This window comes from Odocoileus virginianus, chromosome 23 (assembly GCF_023699985.2).
Source record: "Odocoileus virginianus isolate 20LAN1187 ecotype Illinois chromosome 23, Ovbor_1.2, whole genome shotgun sequence".
Lineage (NCBI taxonomy): Eukaryota > Metazoa > Chordata > Mammalia > Artiodactyla > Cervidae > Odocoileus > Odocoileus virginianus.
Window position 1 is genome coordinate 26,057,114 of NC_069696.1, and position 20,863 is coordinate 26,077,976.

A 20,863-nucleotide genomic window follows, 5' to 3' on the forward strand; every position below is an offset into this window, starting at 1 on the left:
GCCTCTTTTTTGAAATTGCTTTCCATATTTTTAAGGATATTCTCAACAATGGCAAAGATTTAACCTCTAAGAGTAGCTTTGTTATTGGAAGCAACCAAAGAAAAGGCAACATCACTGGGGGAATCTAAATCTCTCCCCTCCCACCACAACTATTTTGAAAGAAAACTCTCATAAATATAAACTTTCTGGCATATTTGATAAAACTAATAATTAAAAATTTAAATAATGACTCTACTGTCAACACATCCTTCAGGAAACATATACGCAATTAATTTCTGTTTCAAGATTGTCCTAAGTGGTAAATTTAATGTTACCTTCAGCAATATAAAAGAATTGACTATATAAAATAACCATGCTCTCCAGGGTTTGTCAAGAGTTTCTTTGTTCCACAAGGTTGGTTTGATTCCAGACATTCATTCAGGATCAATATAGAGAAGCTTTAGATATGATATTGCAAAAGTTTCTCTTCTGCAATGATGATAATTAAGTCTGATGCCCAAGACAAGAACTTAGAATCCAGAGGCCTGGAAGGGTTCTGACTCTGGGTTTGTCACTGACAAACATTGTGAATTTGAGCAAGTTATCTGCCTACTTTGGCCCTGAATTTCCTGATTTTCCCAAAGAGAAGTTAACCTAGACCATCCCCACTGTTCTTTTGACTCTAATCTTCTATAATCTCGGCTCTACAGTATCCACAGTGGCCTGATTCTAAGCTTTCAAAGACACACATTTGTACTTTCAGATACAGCAAAACAGTCTCAGTTAAAATTTCATGTCTTAGAGAAGAGAATAAGATAAAATATTCCTGGGTGACTTTGTAGGAGGCCTAGTTAAATAGCCTCTCATTCTGCTAGAAGATACCTCAAAGATCTTTTGTCTTTACATTTGGAATAACCAAATCCATAGTAGTTCTACAAGATGGAATATTGTATGAGAGTTTGTTATTATATTGATACATAGTAAGAGTAATGTCATAAATTGCTCTTGAAGTTTATTCTGCTTTTCTACTTTGATAGCTTTTTTCAAGTGCATAATAATATAGAAAGATATTGTAACATTCTAGAGTCAGTTCAGTTCAGTCGCTCAGTCGTGTCCGACTCTTTGCAACCCCATGAATCACAGCACGCCAGGCCTCCCTGTCCATCACCAACTCCCGGAGTTTACTCAAACTCATGTCCATTGAGTTGGTGATGCCATCCAACCATCTCATCTTCTGTCATCCCCTTCTCATCCTGCCCCCAATCCCTCCAAGCATCAGGGTCTTTTCCAATGAGTCAACTCTTCGCATGAAGTGGCCAAAGTATTGGAGTTTCTGCCTCAGCATCGGTCCTTCCAAAGAACACCCAGGACTGATCTCCTTTAGGATGGACTGGTTGGCTCTCCTTGCAGTCCAAGGGACCCTCAAGAGTCTTCTCCAACACCACAATTCAAAAGCATCAATTCTTCAGTGCTCAGGTTTCTTCACAGTCCAACTCTCACATCCATACATGACTACTGGAAAAACCATAGCCTTGACTAGATGGACCCTTGTTGACAAAGTAATGTCTCTCCTTTTCAATATGCTGTCTATGTTGGTCAGAACTTTCCTTCTAAGGAGTAAGTGTCTTTTAATTTCATGGCTGTGATTAATTTCATCTGCAGTGATTTTGGAGCCCCCCAAAATAAAGTCTGACACTGTTTCCCCATCTAATTGCCATGAAGTGATGGGACCGGATGTCATGATCTTAGTTTTCTGAATGTTGAGCTTTAAGCCAACTTTTTCACTCTCCTCTTTCACTTTCATCAAGAGGCTTTTTAGTTCCTCTTCACTTTCTGCCATAAGGGTGGTGTCATCTACTGTAGATGTTAATAAAACCCATCAGCCAAGACCAGGATATCATGTAAAGTGGTAAACCTCTAAAGGTAACTATCAAAAGGAAGCTGTCTAAGAGTGAATTCACATTTAATGATGAGAAGCTGGTTATTTCTGATGACAACTGTGTTCCCCCCAGGCAAACTTTGTTGGCATTTCCATTTACATACCCAAGAACATTGATTTTTGAAAGTACTAGGGTATTGCCTACTAAGAGGTAACATTTTATATCATTACATTTTTTTTTCCAGAACCAAACCTGTCTCTTATCATGAACGAGCTCTCTTTTCAGATTGCAACTCAAGATGCAAATGTTCAGAGACAAAATGGGAACCCATATGTGGTGAGAATGGAATCACATATGCATCGGCTTGTCTTGCTGGTTGTCAAACCTCCACCGGGAGTGGAAAGATGACTGTAAGAAACCTTCTCTAAAGTGTGTGCCCCTGGCCATGCAACAGTGCTTAACTATACAACCCTATGGGGTCTCGGGGACCAACCCAGGAGCAGATCACATTGATAGAATCCATGGTGTTTACTCTGCCTTTGTTGTTTTGCGTGGTGACAGGAAATAAAAGCATTACTAGTAGAACTACAGTTGTTGAAAGAATTGGGGTCAGAATGAGAATACTGAAACAGGCTGGAGGAACTTTGTAATTATGTAGTCTAATTCTCTTATTTTACTAGTAAGGAATACTAGTCTCAAATGAGAAAGTCTCAGTCATAAGATCATTTAAAAACATCTGCCTTGGGCTCCATCTCTCCTGATCCCAAAACCAGTGGTCCTTGCAGGTTTTGGAGGACAGGACAAATAGAGGCCAGCATAAGGAAGTTCAGCCCTAAAGGTCTAGACCCAGGGGTTAGAGATCCAGAGGAGGTTGATGGTTCTGAGACAGCTCTGCCTGAGATATCAAGCCAATTTATGTAATGATGAAAAGAGTAGATGGCTGGACTCAAGGATTCCTAAAGGGTATAAGAGGAAGACAGGGATGGAAATATAGGTAGGAAACCAGTTTTGAAGAGTATCATGTACTTCAATTAAGAGTACTATGTACTCCATTAACAGATTCATTCTTCTAATCACACCTTTATAGCCCTGTCCCTAACAGACTCTTTCTTATACTCATTGTGTATAAGACACAGGGGTCAAATGGCTTTCTGTTTGTGACTGATGAAATCTACCTGTATTTGACAGCCCCAGAGAGCTGAAAATTAAACCACACACATATTTATGTATTCTTATCCGCTAGATTAAGAATGCTTGGGCAACCACTTCTATAGACAGTCTCATGCTTGTTGATTTTCCATTTACTGTTTATTTTGACATTTTCTTCAGAGAAGAATGGATTGGTCTCTAGCAACACTGATATTAAGACCACCCACCCATCTGAAATCTGAGCTTTAATATTCCCTTCTTTTTCTTCCTTCTTGTCTTTCTTCCACCCAACCCCCAACTTTGGCCACTATACTCTTTGGCCTAAACCACTTGAAGGATTTTCTTTTCTTTTACTTTGGATTTGCTTTTTTTTTTAAATTGAAGTGTAATTGATTTACAGTGTTGTGTTAATTACTGCTGTATGGCAAAGTGATTCAGTTATATATACATTCTTAAAAGTTTTCCATAGGATATGAATATAGTTCTCTGCACTATACAGTAGGACCTTGTTGTTTACCCACTCTATATATAAAAACTTACATCTGCTAGCCCCAGCCCCTACTCTATCCCTTCCCCAACACCCTCCTCTCTTGGCAACTGCCAAGCTGTTCTCAATGTCCATGTTTCTGCTTTATAGATAGTTGCATTTGTGTCATATTTTAGATCCCACTTGTAAGTGGTAACATATATTACTTTTCTTTGTTTCTGACTTACTTCACTTAATGTGATAATCTCTAGTTGCACTGAAAGGTCTTTCTTAACCAGAGCTTCCATTTATTGAAAATGTTGCATGCCAGGGACTAAGGGAAGTACTTTAAAAAAAATATTTAGACATCATGATACTCAAGTGATTGGGTATTATTTTACTTATTTTGCTCATGTGAGAATTAAAGCATCAAGATACAAGGGATCTGCCTAAACTTATGTATCTGGTGAGAGGCAAAGTCAAGGTTCAAAAGCTTTTTACCTGAAACCCAAAACAAAATCAAAAATCCTCTATTGCTACTCCTCTTCTAAAAGGAAATGCCACTTTTATTTCATTTTTTACCTAAAAATTCACAATGTCTTTTGTAATAAAAATGACAGCTCATTACATGTACACATTCACACATGAAACTTATAGAAGTAAACTGATGAGGGATTATGAAAGTTGCCCCTTTATCCAAGCTTTAGTTGGGTTTTACTTATCAGGGTTTTTCTTTCCTTCTCATAATCACTATATATTCTTTCATATCTTCAAACTGTGCCCATTTATTTAACAAATTTTTACTAAGCACTTAAATTGAGGGCCTATTTTTAAGCCTACATGTACAATGATAACAAAGCAAAGAGTTTCTGCCAGAGGTTACATTCTAGTGGGGACATGTAGTTTAGAATTAAATGATTATATAATATCCTGATAAAATGTAATAAATGCTGTGAGGAAAACAAGTTAGAATAACAGTGTGGAGAGATGGAGGTACTGTTTTGAATGGGTGGTTTTGAAAGCTCTCTCTAATGAACTATCTGAGCAGAGACCTGAAGTGTGTTTGCCAACCATGGGACTCCCTATAAGAATTACCCAGCAGAGAAAACAGGAAGACCATGAGGCCTGACTGGGCTCACCACGTTTAAGGGTTGGCAAGGGTCCCATGGGAGCTCATGAGTAGAGGGAGAAGGGGAAGATCACAGAGCAATGAGATCAGATTGGGATTCAGGAGATGCATCATGGATAGTGTGGAAGCCGCTCTAAGGACTTGGGATTTTATCCAAGTACAATGAGACGCCATTGGAAAGTTGAGAATAGTGGTGTAATCTGACTACCACTTTTAAAGGCTCAATTGGGTTATTGCAGAAAAGAGACCAGAGCCAGTTAAGAGTAGAAACAAGTCAAGCACAAATAGACCTTGGCAGCTTAGATTTAGATGTGGTAGGGAAGAAGGTAAGGTAGCACTGAATTTGGTGAGATTTGCTTAGAGATGGTTCTGTAGGATCAATAGTGTGTAAACCATCTGCTCTTTGGGTACTAAAATGTTTTCTCTCTCAACTTCACTTTGCTTGATACAGTCTAACACAGAAAAATAAAATTTTTCCCACTGTTTGTGTTATAAATGTATATTATAAAATCATTTAAAATAAATATTTGTCTTTAATGCTATATACTATTTACCTCAATAATTGGATTTTTCCCTGCTGTGTTACAGATATTTAATAACTGTACCTGTGTGGAACTTGCAGCATCAAAATTAGGAAAGTCCTCAGGCATGGTGGGCAGATGTCAAAAAGATAATGGATGCGCCAAAATGTTTCTGTATTTCCTTGTGATTGCTGTCATCACTTCCTATACTTTGTCTGTAGGCGGGATACCTGGATACATCTTGCTTCTGAGGTGAACCTTGAATCTCCCTGCCCCAATTTTAACAGAAGACCATCTGTTTAACCACATTTAACACTGTGACCATCTACAGCAGTGACTTCCAGCTCTGTTCTCTGGAGTCATTGTGATTCCTTACAGCACTCTCAGGAAACTTGTTCCACTTTTATGCTTTTCTCTCTTTAGGTTTTTATACAAAAATGTGGTTGGATAGAAATTTTTCTATTGTAATATAATTTATGCTTGAACATTTTTTATTGGCTCTCCTCTCACAAGTCAATGCAATACACACATGAATTCAAATGTTAACATACTAATTTTCTAACGAGTATTCTCGGTGGTAAAAATTTCCTCTTCATTGAATTAGTATTGCAATTATTACTGTTATACAACGGATCAAAATCACCTAAAGATACTACAAATTTTGATGAAATTGTTAAACATGAAAAGTCACCATTTATTGTAAATCAATCTTTTATGAGATGGATTAGGTGACTGAAATTAATTCACATATCAAAGGATTATTTTTTTCTAAATGAAGCTGATCAAAATAGTATATATATTTTTAATTTCCCACAGCTTATACTGACTTCCCTGGTGGCTCAGACGGTAAAGCGTCTGTCTACAATGCGGGAGACCTGGGTTCGATCCCTGGGTCAGGAAGATTCCCTGGAGAAGGAAATGGCAACCCACTCCAGTACTCTTGCCTAGAAAATCCCATGGATGAAGGAGCCTGGTGCAGGCTACTGTCCATGGGGTTGCAAAGAGTCGGACACAACTGAGCGACTTCACTTTCCCTTTCATATTATAGAAATTGATTAGGAATATTCATAGAAAATAGGACCAAACATCCACAAATCTGCTTTCATAAAAGGGTTTTTTAAAAATTATTTACTAGCTATTAAATTTTTGGGCTGTGGCACAAGGCATGCAGGATCTTAGTTCCCCAAACATGCATCCCCTTTCCTAGATCACCAGGGAAGTCCCTCATAAAAGGATTTAATGGGAACATGAGATATTGATGTTTTCAAATGGAAGCATAGGTTTAGTGGGAAAGCATTACACCAGAATTCTCAGACTGGGATCATTCTCTGCAGGTATCTATTTCTTGAACATTTTCTTACGTAGTGCCAAGTAGGCACCTGGGCCTCATGAATAAACAGGTGAACAAAGGACAAGTTTTCCTCACCATCAGCCCATAAATGAACCACACTTTATTTTGATGCCAGAAAGAACCATGTTTGCTTAAAGGAGAAAAGTTGTAATTGTTGATCATTTTAAAGCAGAGATTAAATTTATGCATATGAAGAATTTACTACCATGGTTAACGCTCAGTAGTTATTATATATCCTCATGATTATTGCTATTAAAATCCATCAGTTCAAGCTATGCATGCATACTCTGTCGCTATGTTGTGTCCAACTTGGACACCTCATGGACTATAGCCTAACAGGCTCATCTGCCCATGGGAGTTCCAAGGCAAGAATACTGGAATGGGTTGCCATTTACTTCTCCAAGGGATCTTCCCAAGCCTGGGATTGAACCAGTATCTCCTGCATTGACAGGCAGCTTCTTTACCACTGAGTGACCTGGGAAGTCCCAGTTCAAGTTATATAGTCATTTTATTAAAGATGCTCTTGTTATTTTAGATGATCTTGTACTTGGCTGGTAAATTCAGATCCACAGTACTTACCAAAAGCACTCAGGATGTCACAGTGATTTTAATTCAACTTAATTCAATAGGGTGCCATGGTTTTAGACCAAAACCCACAAAAACTTGCTATAGGTCATTAATCCTTTATTGTGTCTCATATTCTTACAAATTGTTAGAATTATTCCCTGTCTTTGCTACTTTACTGATAAAATTTGATTTTACTTTACCTTGCACCATTTGAATACGTCATGTAAGAATGATTAATCTTTTAGAAATATTAACTAAAAACCCAATACATTGCATATAATGGAACATGGCTTCTACATAATTTGCTTACCCTATGCTAGAATATGTGGGTTCTCCATAAATGCTACTTGAATTCTGAGATTCTACATGCAGTAGCCAAAAAAAATAATAACTAAGTTAAAAAAATTATATAAAAAAGATTTGTGAATGTTTGACCCTATTTTCTGTAGATCTTTCCTAACTAATTTCTATTATATAAGCTTTGGGAAGTTAAAAATATATACAATATTTTGATTAGTTTAATTTTAGAGAAACTTAACAGTCATCCTTTGACATGTGAATTAATTTCAAAGTAACCTAATCCACCTCACTAAAGACTGATTTATAATAAACTGACTTTACTATATGCTTTAATGCACTATTTTTTTGTGATAGTGCTTTTATTGTTTTTAGGTGCATTAAACCACAACTTAAGTCTTTTGCCCTGGGTATCTACACCTTAGCAGTAAGAGTTCTTGGTAAGTATAATCTATGCTTAAATTACGGTAGCCATTGTAAGTATATTTTAATAGTCTTCTAAATGTTTTTACAGAATTATGACACATAACTGAATGCCGTAGGTAGTAGATTCATGTTCTTTTAATTTTCTTCCCTCCTTTATGTCTTTCTTCCCTCCCTCTTTTCCTTGAATACTCTTCCTTTTTTCCAGAAATATTTATTGAGAATCAATGATGTACCCATAATAAAGTGATCTTATGAGAGTAATAACATTTTTTTTATAACAATCTTGCCTCTTCTAGTACTGATCTAGTTTCCAAAAACCCATTGCTATTATAAAAGAGGCCTCTGAGAGGAAAGCAAAAAATGAATCAGTAAGAAAATCTGAAGTCTAAGTATAATTTCTTAAATGATTAAATGGAAGGAATTCTATTGAGCTACTTTCAATGCTAGGATATATCACTGGTAGAAAGATCAAACAGTCAAAGCAGGATGGCTTAAAGTTAAACATTTCTTAAATGTAATTGGAGTGATTTTTTTATGACTATCAGAATTTTCAATATTCATTAGTTAAAATCTATAGAAAACAGAGTGAATAAGTCAAATTAGGTCTTGTCCTTCAAGAGTTTATATTCTAAAGAAGAAAGGGAAATCACTGTAAACGTTCCTCTAAGATTCCCTGGTGGCTCAGAAGGTAAAGAATTTGCCTGCAATGAGGGAAATCTGGGTTCGATCCCTGGGTCGGGAAGATCCCTGGAGGAGGGCATGGCAGCCCACTCCAGTATTCCTGCCTGGAGAATCCCATGGACAGAGGAGCCTGGGGGGCTACATTCCATGGGGTCGCAAAGAGTTGGAGATGACTGAGTGACTAAGCACAGCACAGCAATTTGACAGAGAGGAGCTACTTGGGAAAAAAATAAAAATTCAGAGTTTTAAATAAATGGGTTTATGTAACTTGGAATATAAGAGGATATCTGATATATAAAGGGATATATGCAAAGATACAATATAATCCTGGGAAAACAATAAAAATGGAGGTCTATGCCATCCTAGTTGGCTCAAATTCTACAATATTAAAACAGAGATTATCTAGAAAAAAGGTTATTGAGTCTGAAGTACATCCCAGGCTGTAATTAGTCTACCTACCTCCTTTTGGGAGCATAGATGTAACCACAGTGTGAAACATATCTTAAGTAAAATAAATAATTCATAAAGTTGACCCCATAAAAATGAAAATACATTTAATCTTATATGATATCATTTATTGCTATTATTTAGTTGCTATATCATATCCCACTCCTTTGTGACCCTATGGACTGTAGCCCACCAGACTCCTCTGCCCATGGCTTTCTCCAGCAAGAATACTGGAGTGGGTTGCCCTGCCCTCCTCCAGGGGATCTTCCCAACTCAGGGACTAAACCCATGTCTCCTGTGTTCCTGCACTGGCAGGCAGATTCTGTACCACCGACCCACCTGGGACAACCCATGTCTCATTTATATATAGAACCTAAAAAATACAGCAAACTAGTTAATATAACCCCCCAAAAAGCAGACTCACAGATATAGAGAACTAATGTTGCCAGTGGTGGGGGGCAATATTGGGGAGAGGGAGTGGGGTACAAACTACTCGATATAGGATAGGCTCAAGGATCTACTGTACAATATGGGAAATATAGCCAATACTTTGTAAATACTGTAAATGTAAAAGTAACCTTCAAAAAATAAAAATATAATTAAAAATGAAAAAATATCATAAAGCAAATGAAAAACTAACATATAGTGTTTTTTTTCAATCTATATAACAGATGAGTGGCTAACATCCTATTATATGGAGAATGCCTAGGTACTGAAAACAAACAGATCAAAGCTCTAAGACAAAAGTGGCAGCAGCAGTTTAGTCGCTAAGTCGTGTCCGACTCTTTTGACCCCATGGACTGTAGCCTGCAGGCTCCTCTGCCCGTGGGATTCTGCAGGCAAGGATACTGGAGTGGGTTGCCATTTCCTTCTCCAGGGGATCTTCTCAATCCAGGAATCGAACCTGGGTCTCTTGTATTGCAGGCAGATTCTTTACTGACTGAGCAGTGAGGGAAGCCCAAAAGTGGGTAAAAGATATAAACAACCATTTCATGGAAAAATAAATGGACATGTCTTAATATATAAAAAGATGGTCAAGGCCCCTCATAAGAAGAAGAGTACAAACTAAAGCTATGCTAAGATACTGATTCTTACTTAACAGACGGGAAAATTACCAAATGTTGTTTGTTATGTATTATAATACAAATAGAAAATCGATACACTCATACATTGCTATTGTGAAAATTACACTATTGCTGGAGAAGGACATTTGGCAATAACTTAAAAAATTACCTCTAGATTTATCTTTTGACCTAGCAATCCTACTTCTAGCAATTGATGCCAAAAAATGAGCTCGCGAAAGTTTGAACTGTAATCTTATGGAGGGTTCAATCATTGTGGCATTATTTATAATAGTAAAAGGCTACAAGCAGTATAAATGTACATCAATAGGGGACTGGTTAAATAAACTATAGTAAACCCACATAAGGGAATACTTTACAGCTGTATGGACAAACGGGGAAAAGTCTCTAATGTTACCAAGTTTATTGGTCAGTATAGGCTGTCATAACAATACACCATGGACTGAGGGCCCTAAACAACAGGAAGTTACTGCCTCATAGTTCTGAAGGCTGCCAAGTCCAAGATCAATGTGCCAACAGACTGGTATCTGGTGAGACCTCTCTTCCTGATGTGTAGATGGCCACCTTCTCACCGTGCATTCGTACAACCTTTTCTCTGTGCACAGAGAGCAGTCTTTGGTGTCTCTTCCTCTTTATAAGGACAGTATATACACTACTATGCATAAAATGGGCTTCCTAGATGGTGCTAAAGAACCTGTCTGCCAATGCAGGAGTCATAAGAGATGCAGGTTCAATTCCTGGGTTGGGAAGATCCCCTGGGGGAGGGCATAACAACCCACTCCAGTGTTCTTGCCTGGAGAATCCCATGGACAAGGGAGTCTGGCAGGCTACAGGCCATAGGGTCGCAAAAAGTCAGACATGATGAAGGACTTAGCACGCACAAAGGTAGAAAATAGATAACTAAGGAGAACCTCCAGGCTTCCCTGATAATTCAGTTGGTAAAGAATCTGCCTGCAATGCAGGAGACCTCGGTTCAGTTCCTGGGTTTGGAAGATCCGCTGCAGAAGGGATAAGCTACCTACTCCAGTATTCTTAGGCTTCCCTTGCAGTTCAGCTGGTAAAGAATCCTCCTGCAATGTGGGAGACCTGAGTTTGATCCCTGGGTTGGGAAGATCCCCTGGAGAAGGGAACAGCTGCCCACTTCAGCATTCTGGCCTGGAGAATTCCATGGACTATAGTCCATGGGGTCATAAAGAGTAGGACATGACTGAATGACTTTCACTTTCAATGAGAACTTACTGTATGGCAGATATATATACAGATATACTGAATATTCTGTATAACACAGAACTTACTGTATGGCACTTTACTCAGCACTCTGTGGTGATCCAAATGGGAAAAAAATCCAAAAAAAAAGGGGGCTGTATGTACACAAATAGCTGACTCATTTTGCTGTACAGCAGAAATTAACACAACTTTGTAAAGAAACTATATAATAATTTTTTTTTAATGGCAGCCTCCCTATCAGATTAGGGCTTCACTCTTAGGACCTCATTTAACCTTGATTATCTCCTTAATTATTTTGCTTCCACATGCAATCATATTGGGAGTTAGGGCTCCAACTTATAAATTGTGGAGGGACACAGTTCATTTCAAATGATCTCCAGGATATGCAACTAAGTTTAAGAAAGCAAAATGTAGAAAATTGTATACAGTATGATGCATTTGGTGTAAGTATTGAAAGGTGAAAATATTATACACAGGCACAGGTATTGATATTTGCTCTTGTTAACAAGAAACAATGGAAGCATAAACCAAAAATGAATAATAATTTTTTTTAAGTTGCCTGTTAGGGAAGAAAGAAAAAAACTGGGGGAGAGAACACAATGGAAATGAGACTTTGTAAATATAACTGTTGTATAATTTTTAGTTTGAAACAATGCAAAAATTTTATATAGTTTTAAATAATTAAAAGAACCAAAGAAATTCTTAAAACAAATCAAAACTAACTGTATATTACAGCAGTAACACACCATACAGAAAAAACATTAAACTACATGAAAAACAGAATTACTATGAATTCCCCATTGCTTCAGTACATTTTATAGTATTGTTTTTAATAGTAACTTTAGCATTGTTATGTTAAAACTATTGTATATTTTAAGATAAAGCAGATCTCTCTCATCAGATGTTATGTTAATATCATTAGGAATCAATATTTTCAGCATAATAGAAAAGTGATAAAAGCATAAAATATTGTAAGTAAAATTCATTAATTTACACTTAAAATGTCAGTATGAACTCATATTTTAAAATAATGTTAATTTTACAACTCTGTCTCCTGAAAAACCTAGAATCTATTTAACCCAGGAGAAATGAGCACCCATAGCAATGAATCCATGGTATCTAAATATCATTCCTCAATAAGGAACCATAGGAACCTTGGAAAACTGACCAAGGTCTAGATTAGAAAATACAGAACATGATTGTGGGGCAACTTTTGGTGCAAGAAAGTGAGAAAACTCTCAAAGGGATATATCAGAAGGACACAGGAACAATCCGAGGACTTCGGTCCAAGTTGAGATAATTTGAAAATAATAAAAATACTATTCTATTAATATATAACAGTCATTATAATAGCTGCAGTGTCTCAAAATATATTCAATATTAAAAAAGATATAAATTTGTGATGATACCTAAGTAATTTTGAAGAATACTAGGACACTAACTCATTATTCTTAAAACGGGAAATAATTGAACATTTACCCTGCCTTCCTTCTACTAATTGTATTTCAAAGTAACCAAGTAAATAATGATGAAGATAAGTTCTTTTATAGAGAAATCCTAAATTATTTACACGAGAAATAATGTAATTTTGAAAAATCTGTTTTGCAACCTTATCAATATTTGCTAAAAGCTATAAGTGAAAATGAATGAAAAACTTAATAATGGAGGGCATAGCATGAGCCTCAGTTTCATTTTAACATTACTGAGTGTGGCAAGTAGGCAGAAAGTGTCTCCTGTCTGAACACAAACCACCTATTTCTTGTTCCTGCCTGAGTCAGTGCGGGCCCTACCAAAATATTGGGAAAATGAAGGATAGGAGGACAAAGCAAACGATGTCGTGAAACAATCAGTCAAATCCAGACTATGGCACATTCTACAGGACAAATGTCTTGTTTCAAAAATTGTTACTATAAAAAAAAAAAAGAGTTGGGAAAGAAGCTGATATAAAGAGCCATTAGGTAAATTTAATGTGTCTACTTGGTTTGAATTCTGGTTAGAATGAATCAGTTCTAAAGCAATGCTTTGAAGACATTTAGAAAAGTTTGAATATGAGTTCAATAGGATTAAAAATTGTTTTAATATGTGTTATGTGTTAAATGGCATAGTGATATTTTTTAATTTGTGGGTTTTTAATTTTATGTTTATTGTATTTATATATATATTATATATATTAATATATACATATTAATTTTTGGCCAAGCTACACAGCATGTGGGCCATGCTGACCAGAGATCAAACCCACAAGCCCTGCATTGAAAGTGCAGAGTCTTAACCACAGGGGACTTCCCACCAGGGAAGTCCCCATAGTGATATGTTTTTAAAATCCTGTCAGAGATGTGTTCTGAAATACATGTAAGGAGAATTACTTAATATCTGAGATATCTCTTAAAATGTTACTTTTAAAAAGTTTCTGGATGGACAATAGATTGAGGGACTGAAGAAATATGACACAGAAATAACAAAATTTGAATAATTGTTAAAGTTAGTGATGGTACATAAAGTTGCACTATATCATCCTCTCTAATTTTGTGAAAGTCTGAAATTTTGCCATTATGACAATTTTAAAACATACAGAACATGGCAAGTATTTGAGTACTGAGGAATGTCTTCACGTTATTAGGAGCAATGTAAAGTTATTAATAGTTATCACCTAAATGTTTTTAGGTGACAATCTGTTCAGTTGGAGAATGTATATAAAAAGAACTTTTATTTATGATGTCAAATAATCCAAATTAACCATTCAACTTTATCAATATAAGCTTTTCATTATCTTGTTTATGGGACTCTTTGCAAAATGAAAGTTTATGCCATTAGTTCTTTTTTGAATCTGGAATTCTTCTCATCTTGGTACGGAGGGAGTTGTTGCTTAGTTGTTGAGTCAGGTCTGACTCTTTCGCAATCCCTACCAGGCTCCTTTGTCCATGGGTTTTCTCAGACAAGAATACTAGAGTTGGTTGCTATTTCCCTTCTCCAGGGGATCTTCCCAACCCAGGGATCAAACCTGTGTCACCTGCATTGGCAGACAGATTCTTTACCACTGAGCCTCCAGGGAAGCCTTTATAAAGAGTTGAGAAACTTTTGCAAATAACTTCCTTTGTAAATCTCCATTTTCCTTACAAAAGGGAAACTTATGCTCTATCCTCAGAGCTTCTTCTATGACCTGTTTCTCAAAATTATCAGCTCAAAATAATCTTTATGCCAGAGGCATGCTTGGGGGTGGCATATTCCGGTCTCCTGGAGAGGCCCTGCTATTTCCAAAGAAGTGAATTTTGGACAGAATGTAGTTTCTGAGAGTCATTCTTTGTAGGCTAACCAAAAAGATATGCATATATTTTCAGTGGCAATTATTTGTTTTTCTCACAGCAGGAATCCCATCTCCCATATATTTTGGAGTTTTGATTGATACGTCATGCCTCAAGTGGGGATTTAAAAGATGTGGAAGTAAAGGATCCTGTAGATTGTATGATTCAAATGCTTTCAGGTACCGTATCAAACTCTTTCCTACATCTCATTGCTACCACATGCAGGTTTGCAAGAGGCAACGGGCACAAATAATCCTCACATAGTTTCATCACTTGTAAAGAAAAGGAGAATCTAATATGGAAGTTTGTTCTGTTTTATAGAATAATTCTATTATTATCTGACCATTTGGCTAGATCTTTCATTTCCTCCCATTCTTAATCTTGACTCCCATCATTTAAAAAAGATAAGACAGAAGATTTCAGAATAGAGTAGGATTTTCAAAGTTTATGCACACAACTGAGTTAATTCCCTGAAACTCAGAAGCATTTAGATTTAGGTCACATTTGGGGTTTAATTCTATTTTTTTTTTTTTTCCAAACTGAGCCAAACTGTCCCATTTACGTCAGCTATAATCCCCCTGGGCAAGATTTGGATTTGGCTCTAAATCTGTCCGGTCTTTATTGCCAAACTGATGTTCAATTATTCCAGTACTTGAAATGCATAAAAGTAAAAGATTTTCTCTATGTGTGTACAGGGTTAAGGGCATGGATTTTTCACTATGGTATCATTCAGAGCAATTCAGCAAACATTTAGTCCCCTTATTGCTTAAAGCAATGCTTCAATGGCTTAAAAACAAGAAGGACTTTTTTTTTTCAATTTACAAGCTGAGCATTCTCTAGAAAAATAAACTTAGTACTAAACCCTGTAAGTTGGATGTGAATTGAGCTGACCATCTCAAATAAATTTACTTGACTTAATAGGCTTTGATGACATGTGAGAAATTTATGTTGGTCTTTGAAAGGGACCTGATGTATGAGAATTGGCACTTTATTCACATTTACTCAGGCTGTATTTTACCGTAAAGACAATGTAACTCAGAGACTATGAGTGTACATACAAGGTGACCAGCATGAATCATTCAACCTGCGCTTTTAGGTCTTCATGTCTTATCATCTAATAGAACTAAAGGCTTCTCGTGGAAGACACTGGATGTAAACCTCTGGTTTGCTTAAGTCACTCTAATGTACTGAGATCTCCAATTCCTCTTTAATGTTACTTCTTGTAGTTTTTCTGTAGGAGTGAATCTGGGCAAGTTTCACGGGGAGGATAACCATATAATTTATCATTCAAATCTGGATATTTTTGACAAGGAAAGGGGGCAGATTACCCTGGGACAACAGTAGCTTATGCTAGCTTATGCTGGGACTGTTCTAAACAAACAGGTCTATAGTCACCTAGTCTAAGGAAATAAGTTACAGAGAGGATGGAAAGGATTATATAATTAGCAGTAACTGAAAATGATGGCACTACTAAAAATTTGCTTTATATTAGCTTACTGCCTTCAATAGTCTGTCAAATGTTCACAGAAAGGCCTTTTATAGCCACTGAATCTGCATTCTTAAAGAAAACCATCCTCATGATAGTTTTATTGATATTGATTGATTTCATTGATACTGATTGATTTCATTGATATTTATATTTTTGAATGTTATTACATTTTATTTAAAATTGCATAGCTACAATAATTAAGACTGAGCTTCTGTCTTCTTCTAGACACATATATCTGGGACTAACCATGATGCTTGGCATAATGTCCATTTTCCTAAGTACTGCAGTACTTTTCACTTTAAAGAAAAATTATGTTTCAAAACACAGAAGCTTCAGGACCAAGAGAGAAAGAACAATGGTGTCAACAAGAATCATGAAGGAGAATTGTACTACAAGTGATCATTTGCTACATCCCAGCTATTGGCCAGGCAAGGAAACACAACTTTAGAAAAATGATCACTTGAAGCCATGTTTTCTGATTTCTGGAAATTGTGCAAACCAATATTAATCAGAAGGGTTTTAAATGTGTGAATTCTTTCTCGTTTCAAAAAGCTATCTACTTTGTTTTTGATACTGTACCTGATAACAAATATAATTAATCATGTTATAGAAGATGTAGATGGCAAAGTTAATTATAAATATTTTAATTTATAAACAAATTCCTTATCTTATTTACTCATTCTGCTGAATTTTGCCTGTGCCCATTGATATATTAGCTGTACTTCTAGTAGAACAATTGTCAATATAACTTAATGGCTGTATATAATTTCCAAACTGACATACTTGCCTAGGATAAGAGAATACTTAAGGAAAAAAATTAAACATCTTGTGTGTGTGTTCAGTCACTCAGTTGTGTCTGACTCTCTGCAACCCCACAGACTGTAGCCTGCCAGGCTCCTCTGGTCCATGGAATTTTCCAGGCAAGAATACTAGAGTAGGTTACCACCATTTCCTACTCCAGAGGATCTTCTTGATCCAGGGACTGAACCTGTGTCTCTATTGTCTCCTGCACTGGCAGACAGATTCTTTACTACTAGCACCACCCGCCTAGGAAACATCATCCTTCAAATATCAACTTAATGATGATGTTTGGATAGAGTAAGAACATGTAGAGGAAGATTTCATTTTAAGCTCCTTTCTTTTGAAATTTAGTAACTGATATAGATTACTATATCAATCTATAGTATCTATATGCTCTATCATTGCAAATGATCTTGGAGGATTCAAATTTTGAATTACTAACTCTTCTGCTGTTCATTATTTCTATTTTTTGTGTGAGATTTTTTTAAGTGACTAGTTGTGAAGTAATAAAATGTATATGCTTTCCTGTCCTTCTATGAATTCAATGGACTAAAAAATATTGTTAATACTGCCCACATTTTAAAGTATATAAGTAGCTCCAGCCTTATGACTGCTATATGGTACTGATATATATTTGAAAGTGAATTTCTGAATATCTACAATGAACTTATATATTATGATAGGAACACAGAGTGATGGCTTGAGTGGTGGTGGGTATGGTCCCTTTTGGTGTCCTTCTGGCATCTGTCTCAAAGTTTCTGGATGGGGTGGTACCACAGGTCCACCCTGCCATATAGTTCTCTGTCTGCAACTGAAAAAGTCAAGCCAGGCATTTCCTCTTGACTGACTTCCTGGTCTCGCTCTCACTAAAACTAGCAGATTCAGCAGTCCACCATCGTTAATCTTCAGCTCTCCCATGTGTCATGTCTTTCTTCCTCTATCACAACTGCACCCTAGGAAGGGACCCTGACCTTCCCAAGAAAAACAGACTTAGGTAGATCCACCCCTCCCCACCAGTAAAGTCTTGAAATTATGCCACAATTCTTAGCAGCCTTCAGAAAACACCAACAGGACACTCCCAACAACATGTCTTTTTGAGGTATTTCTTAGGAGACCAAGTTAAACAAAAAGGTCCAGCTGAAAAATACAGTCACCTTACTCACATAGTTCAAGGATCATATAGTACAGACAAAAGGGTTTATAGTCTCTAAATTTCCCCCCTTATACACCAGTCCTGAGAATACGATGAGTGGACAATGAATGGAAAAAACCAGAGATGAAAAGTGTGGGGATGGAGAACAGAAAAAACTTCTTTAAATATATATTAATTTTTCCCTTTTATTTGAATTGGTGGTACAAGATTATTTCCTATTTTACTATTTTTTAAAATGAACATAGACTTGTTTTGTTTCTAGAAGACCTACTTTAAACCTGCTACTGCTGCACTAATTTGTGAGCGAAAATCCCTTTTGTTATCTCAGTATCAGTCTTACACATGACAAATATTTACTGAATGGGTGAGTAGGTACACTTGTCAAGAGTTTTCTTTGTAGAGATGTAATTAAAATTCAAGTTCCTCATGCTGTCTCCCACATCCTCTTTATTTTTCAAAGCCTTTTAGCAATATCCTGAAAAATAACTTCTTTGCAAGCAAATTTCTAAACAGGATCCTATCCAATGTACTCCTAAATGACCTGAAAAATAAAAATTAGCATAAAGGATATTTATAATGACTTTTTCATAAAAACACCATCAATGAAAAGCATATTTTTATGCATACCCAGTAATTGAACAGTGGAATTATACATACTAAATTCAGCTGTATGGTATAGGAGGGTATCATTTAGGGTCAAAGTGAATTTAGCAAAAGGAACCTTGATGTTTTAGATGAGTAAATTCATCTGACAGAAGTAAAGAGAATTTTTTATGGCTCAGAAAATAAATGCTTGATTTTTCTTTTTGACAAACCAAACCCCATTTCAGAGGTCAAAAAAATTCCGTCAGCCCCAGGGCCAAATATTAGAGGTAAGACCTTGACAGACATGCGGGATCCCACAATTGCACCACTTTATTCATTTACTGTACATTCATGATCCCTGGAGGTCATCAGCACCTCAAAAGAACATCTGATTCACTCTAACCTTCAGACAGGTAATGCTCTAGCAGTATAATTTTATAAATGGAGTGACTTAAATTGGATTAAATAACTTGCTCAAGGTGGAGGGAGTCACACTAATGCTGGCTTCTTCTATTATATTATGATACCTCTAAAGCAAGTAATAAAGGCAAACAATATAAAACACCTAAAAACAGCTGGAAGAATATTGTGACCATGCACATTTAAGAAATCTTCACTTACTATAAATTTGTAGACTCAGACATAAAAGGAGATTGAAAGCATAAATTGACTGTAACATGTCAGGCTATAATTGTTATAGCAATTTTAAATATAACAATTAATATTAATTAATTAAGCACTCTCTTTACCTGTGGAAAAGGAAATGGCAACCCACTCCAGTATTCTTGCCTGGAAAATCCCATGGACTGAGGATCCTGATAGGCTACAGTCCATGGGGTCCCAAAGAGTCGGACACAACTGAGCGACTTCACTTCACTTTACCTGTGCTAAATGCTTTAGACACATTATCTCAATTTCAAAGGTCAAGATAACTTATGTGTTAGGTGTGAATACTGATATGAAGTTTCACAGGAAGCTTAGAGAGTTTTAGTGACTCTTCCAAGGGCAAGGTGTTCTCACAGATGGTAAAGCCAAGATTAAATCTAAGTTTGATCAAATTTAAACAGCTCTGTTATGCCCGTATTAATCTAGATCTGAAAGGCTGTTGCTGAACCATGAAAAGATGCTGGGATTCTTGGCCTCCGGAGAATTCGATGCAGGCCCAGAGACGAGGCTTGATCGCTCAGAGCTTTTGTGCAATAGGGTTTTATTAAAGTATAAAAGGGATAGAGAAATCTTCTGACATAGACATCAGATGGAGGCAGAAAGAGTACCCCCTTGTTAGTGATAGCAATGGAGTTATATACCTTTAAATTAGTTATTACAATGAATCAAAAGAATGTCTGGAAGTTGTAAAGATCTTACTAGACCCACTCTCATAATTTACATTTTTTTTTATTTATTTTTTTTTTACATCGTGTTGATTCTGATACACTTATATATTACATTATCCCCACTGTAGTGTCAGCTAACACCTCCATCAAATCACATTTAATCAAATCAAATCACATCAAATCAAATTATCATTTCTTTTTTAAGATCTATTTTTTAAGAGAATGTTTAAGATCTATTCTCTCAGCAACTTTTGAGTATTTATTTATTTTTTTTTTTTTGGTTTTATTTTTTTATTTTTTTTTTCCATTTATTTTTATTAGTTGGAGGCTAATTACTTTACATCATTACAGTAGTTTTTGTCATACATTGAAATGAATTAGCCATGGATTTACATGTATTCCCCATCCCGGTCCCTCCTCCCACCTCCCTCTCCACCCGATCCCTCTGGGTCTTCCCAGTCCACCAGGCCCGAGCACTTGTCTCATGCACCCAACCTGGGCTGGTGATCTGTTTCACCCTAGATAATATACATGTTTCAATGCTGTTCTCTTGAAACATCCCACCCTCGCCTTCTCCCAGAGTCCACTGGCACAAAGTCAGAAATATAGATCAATGGAACAGAATAGAAAGCCCAGAGATAAATCCACGAACCTATGGTCACCTTATCTTCGACAAAGGAAGCAAGGATATACAATGGAAAAAAGATAACCTCTTTAACAAGTGGTGCTGGGAAAACTGGTCAACCACCTGTAAAAGAATGAAACTAGAACACTTTCTAACACCATACACAAAAATAAACTCAAAATGGATTAAAGATCTAAATATAAGACCAGAAACTATAAAACTCCTAGAGGAGAACATAGGCAAAACACTCTCCGACATAAATCACAGCAGGATCCTCTATGACCCACATCCCAGAATTTTAGAAATAAAAGCAAAAATAAACAAATGGGACCTAATGAAACTTAAAAGCTTTTGCACAACAAAGGAAACTAT

The 20,863-nt window shown here is 36.4% G+C and overlaps 1 protein-coding gene across 5 annotated transcripts in view; it reads left to right on the forward strand.

The window, feature by feature from the left end:
* Positions 1-18,374, forward strand: part of SLCO1C1 (solute carrier organic anion transporter family member 1C1) — a 76,693-nt gene extending 58,319 nt beyond the window's left edge. For 4 of the 5 annotated variants that reach the window (XM_070453722.1, XM_020869505.2, XM_070453723.1 and 1 more), the window contains 5 exons: positions 2,104-2,269; positions 5,192-5,376; positions 7,715-7,779; positions 14,566-14,683; positions 16,219-18,374. In XM_070453722.1, the coding sequence (XP_070309823.1) occupies positions 2,104-2,269; positions 5,192-5,376; positions 7,715-7,779; positions 14,566-14,683; positions 16,219-16,441 (757 nt within the window). In that variant the 3' untranslated portion in view covers positions 16,442-18,374. The remainder of the gene's footprint in view (positions 1-2,103; positions 2,270-5,191; positions 5,377-7,714; positions 7,780-14,565; positions 14,684-16,218) is intronic. The other variant, XM_070453724.1, reaches the window with a different exon arrangement.
* The last annotated feature ends 2,489 nt before the right edge of the window (positions 18,375-20,863 follow it).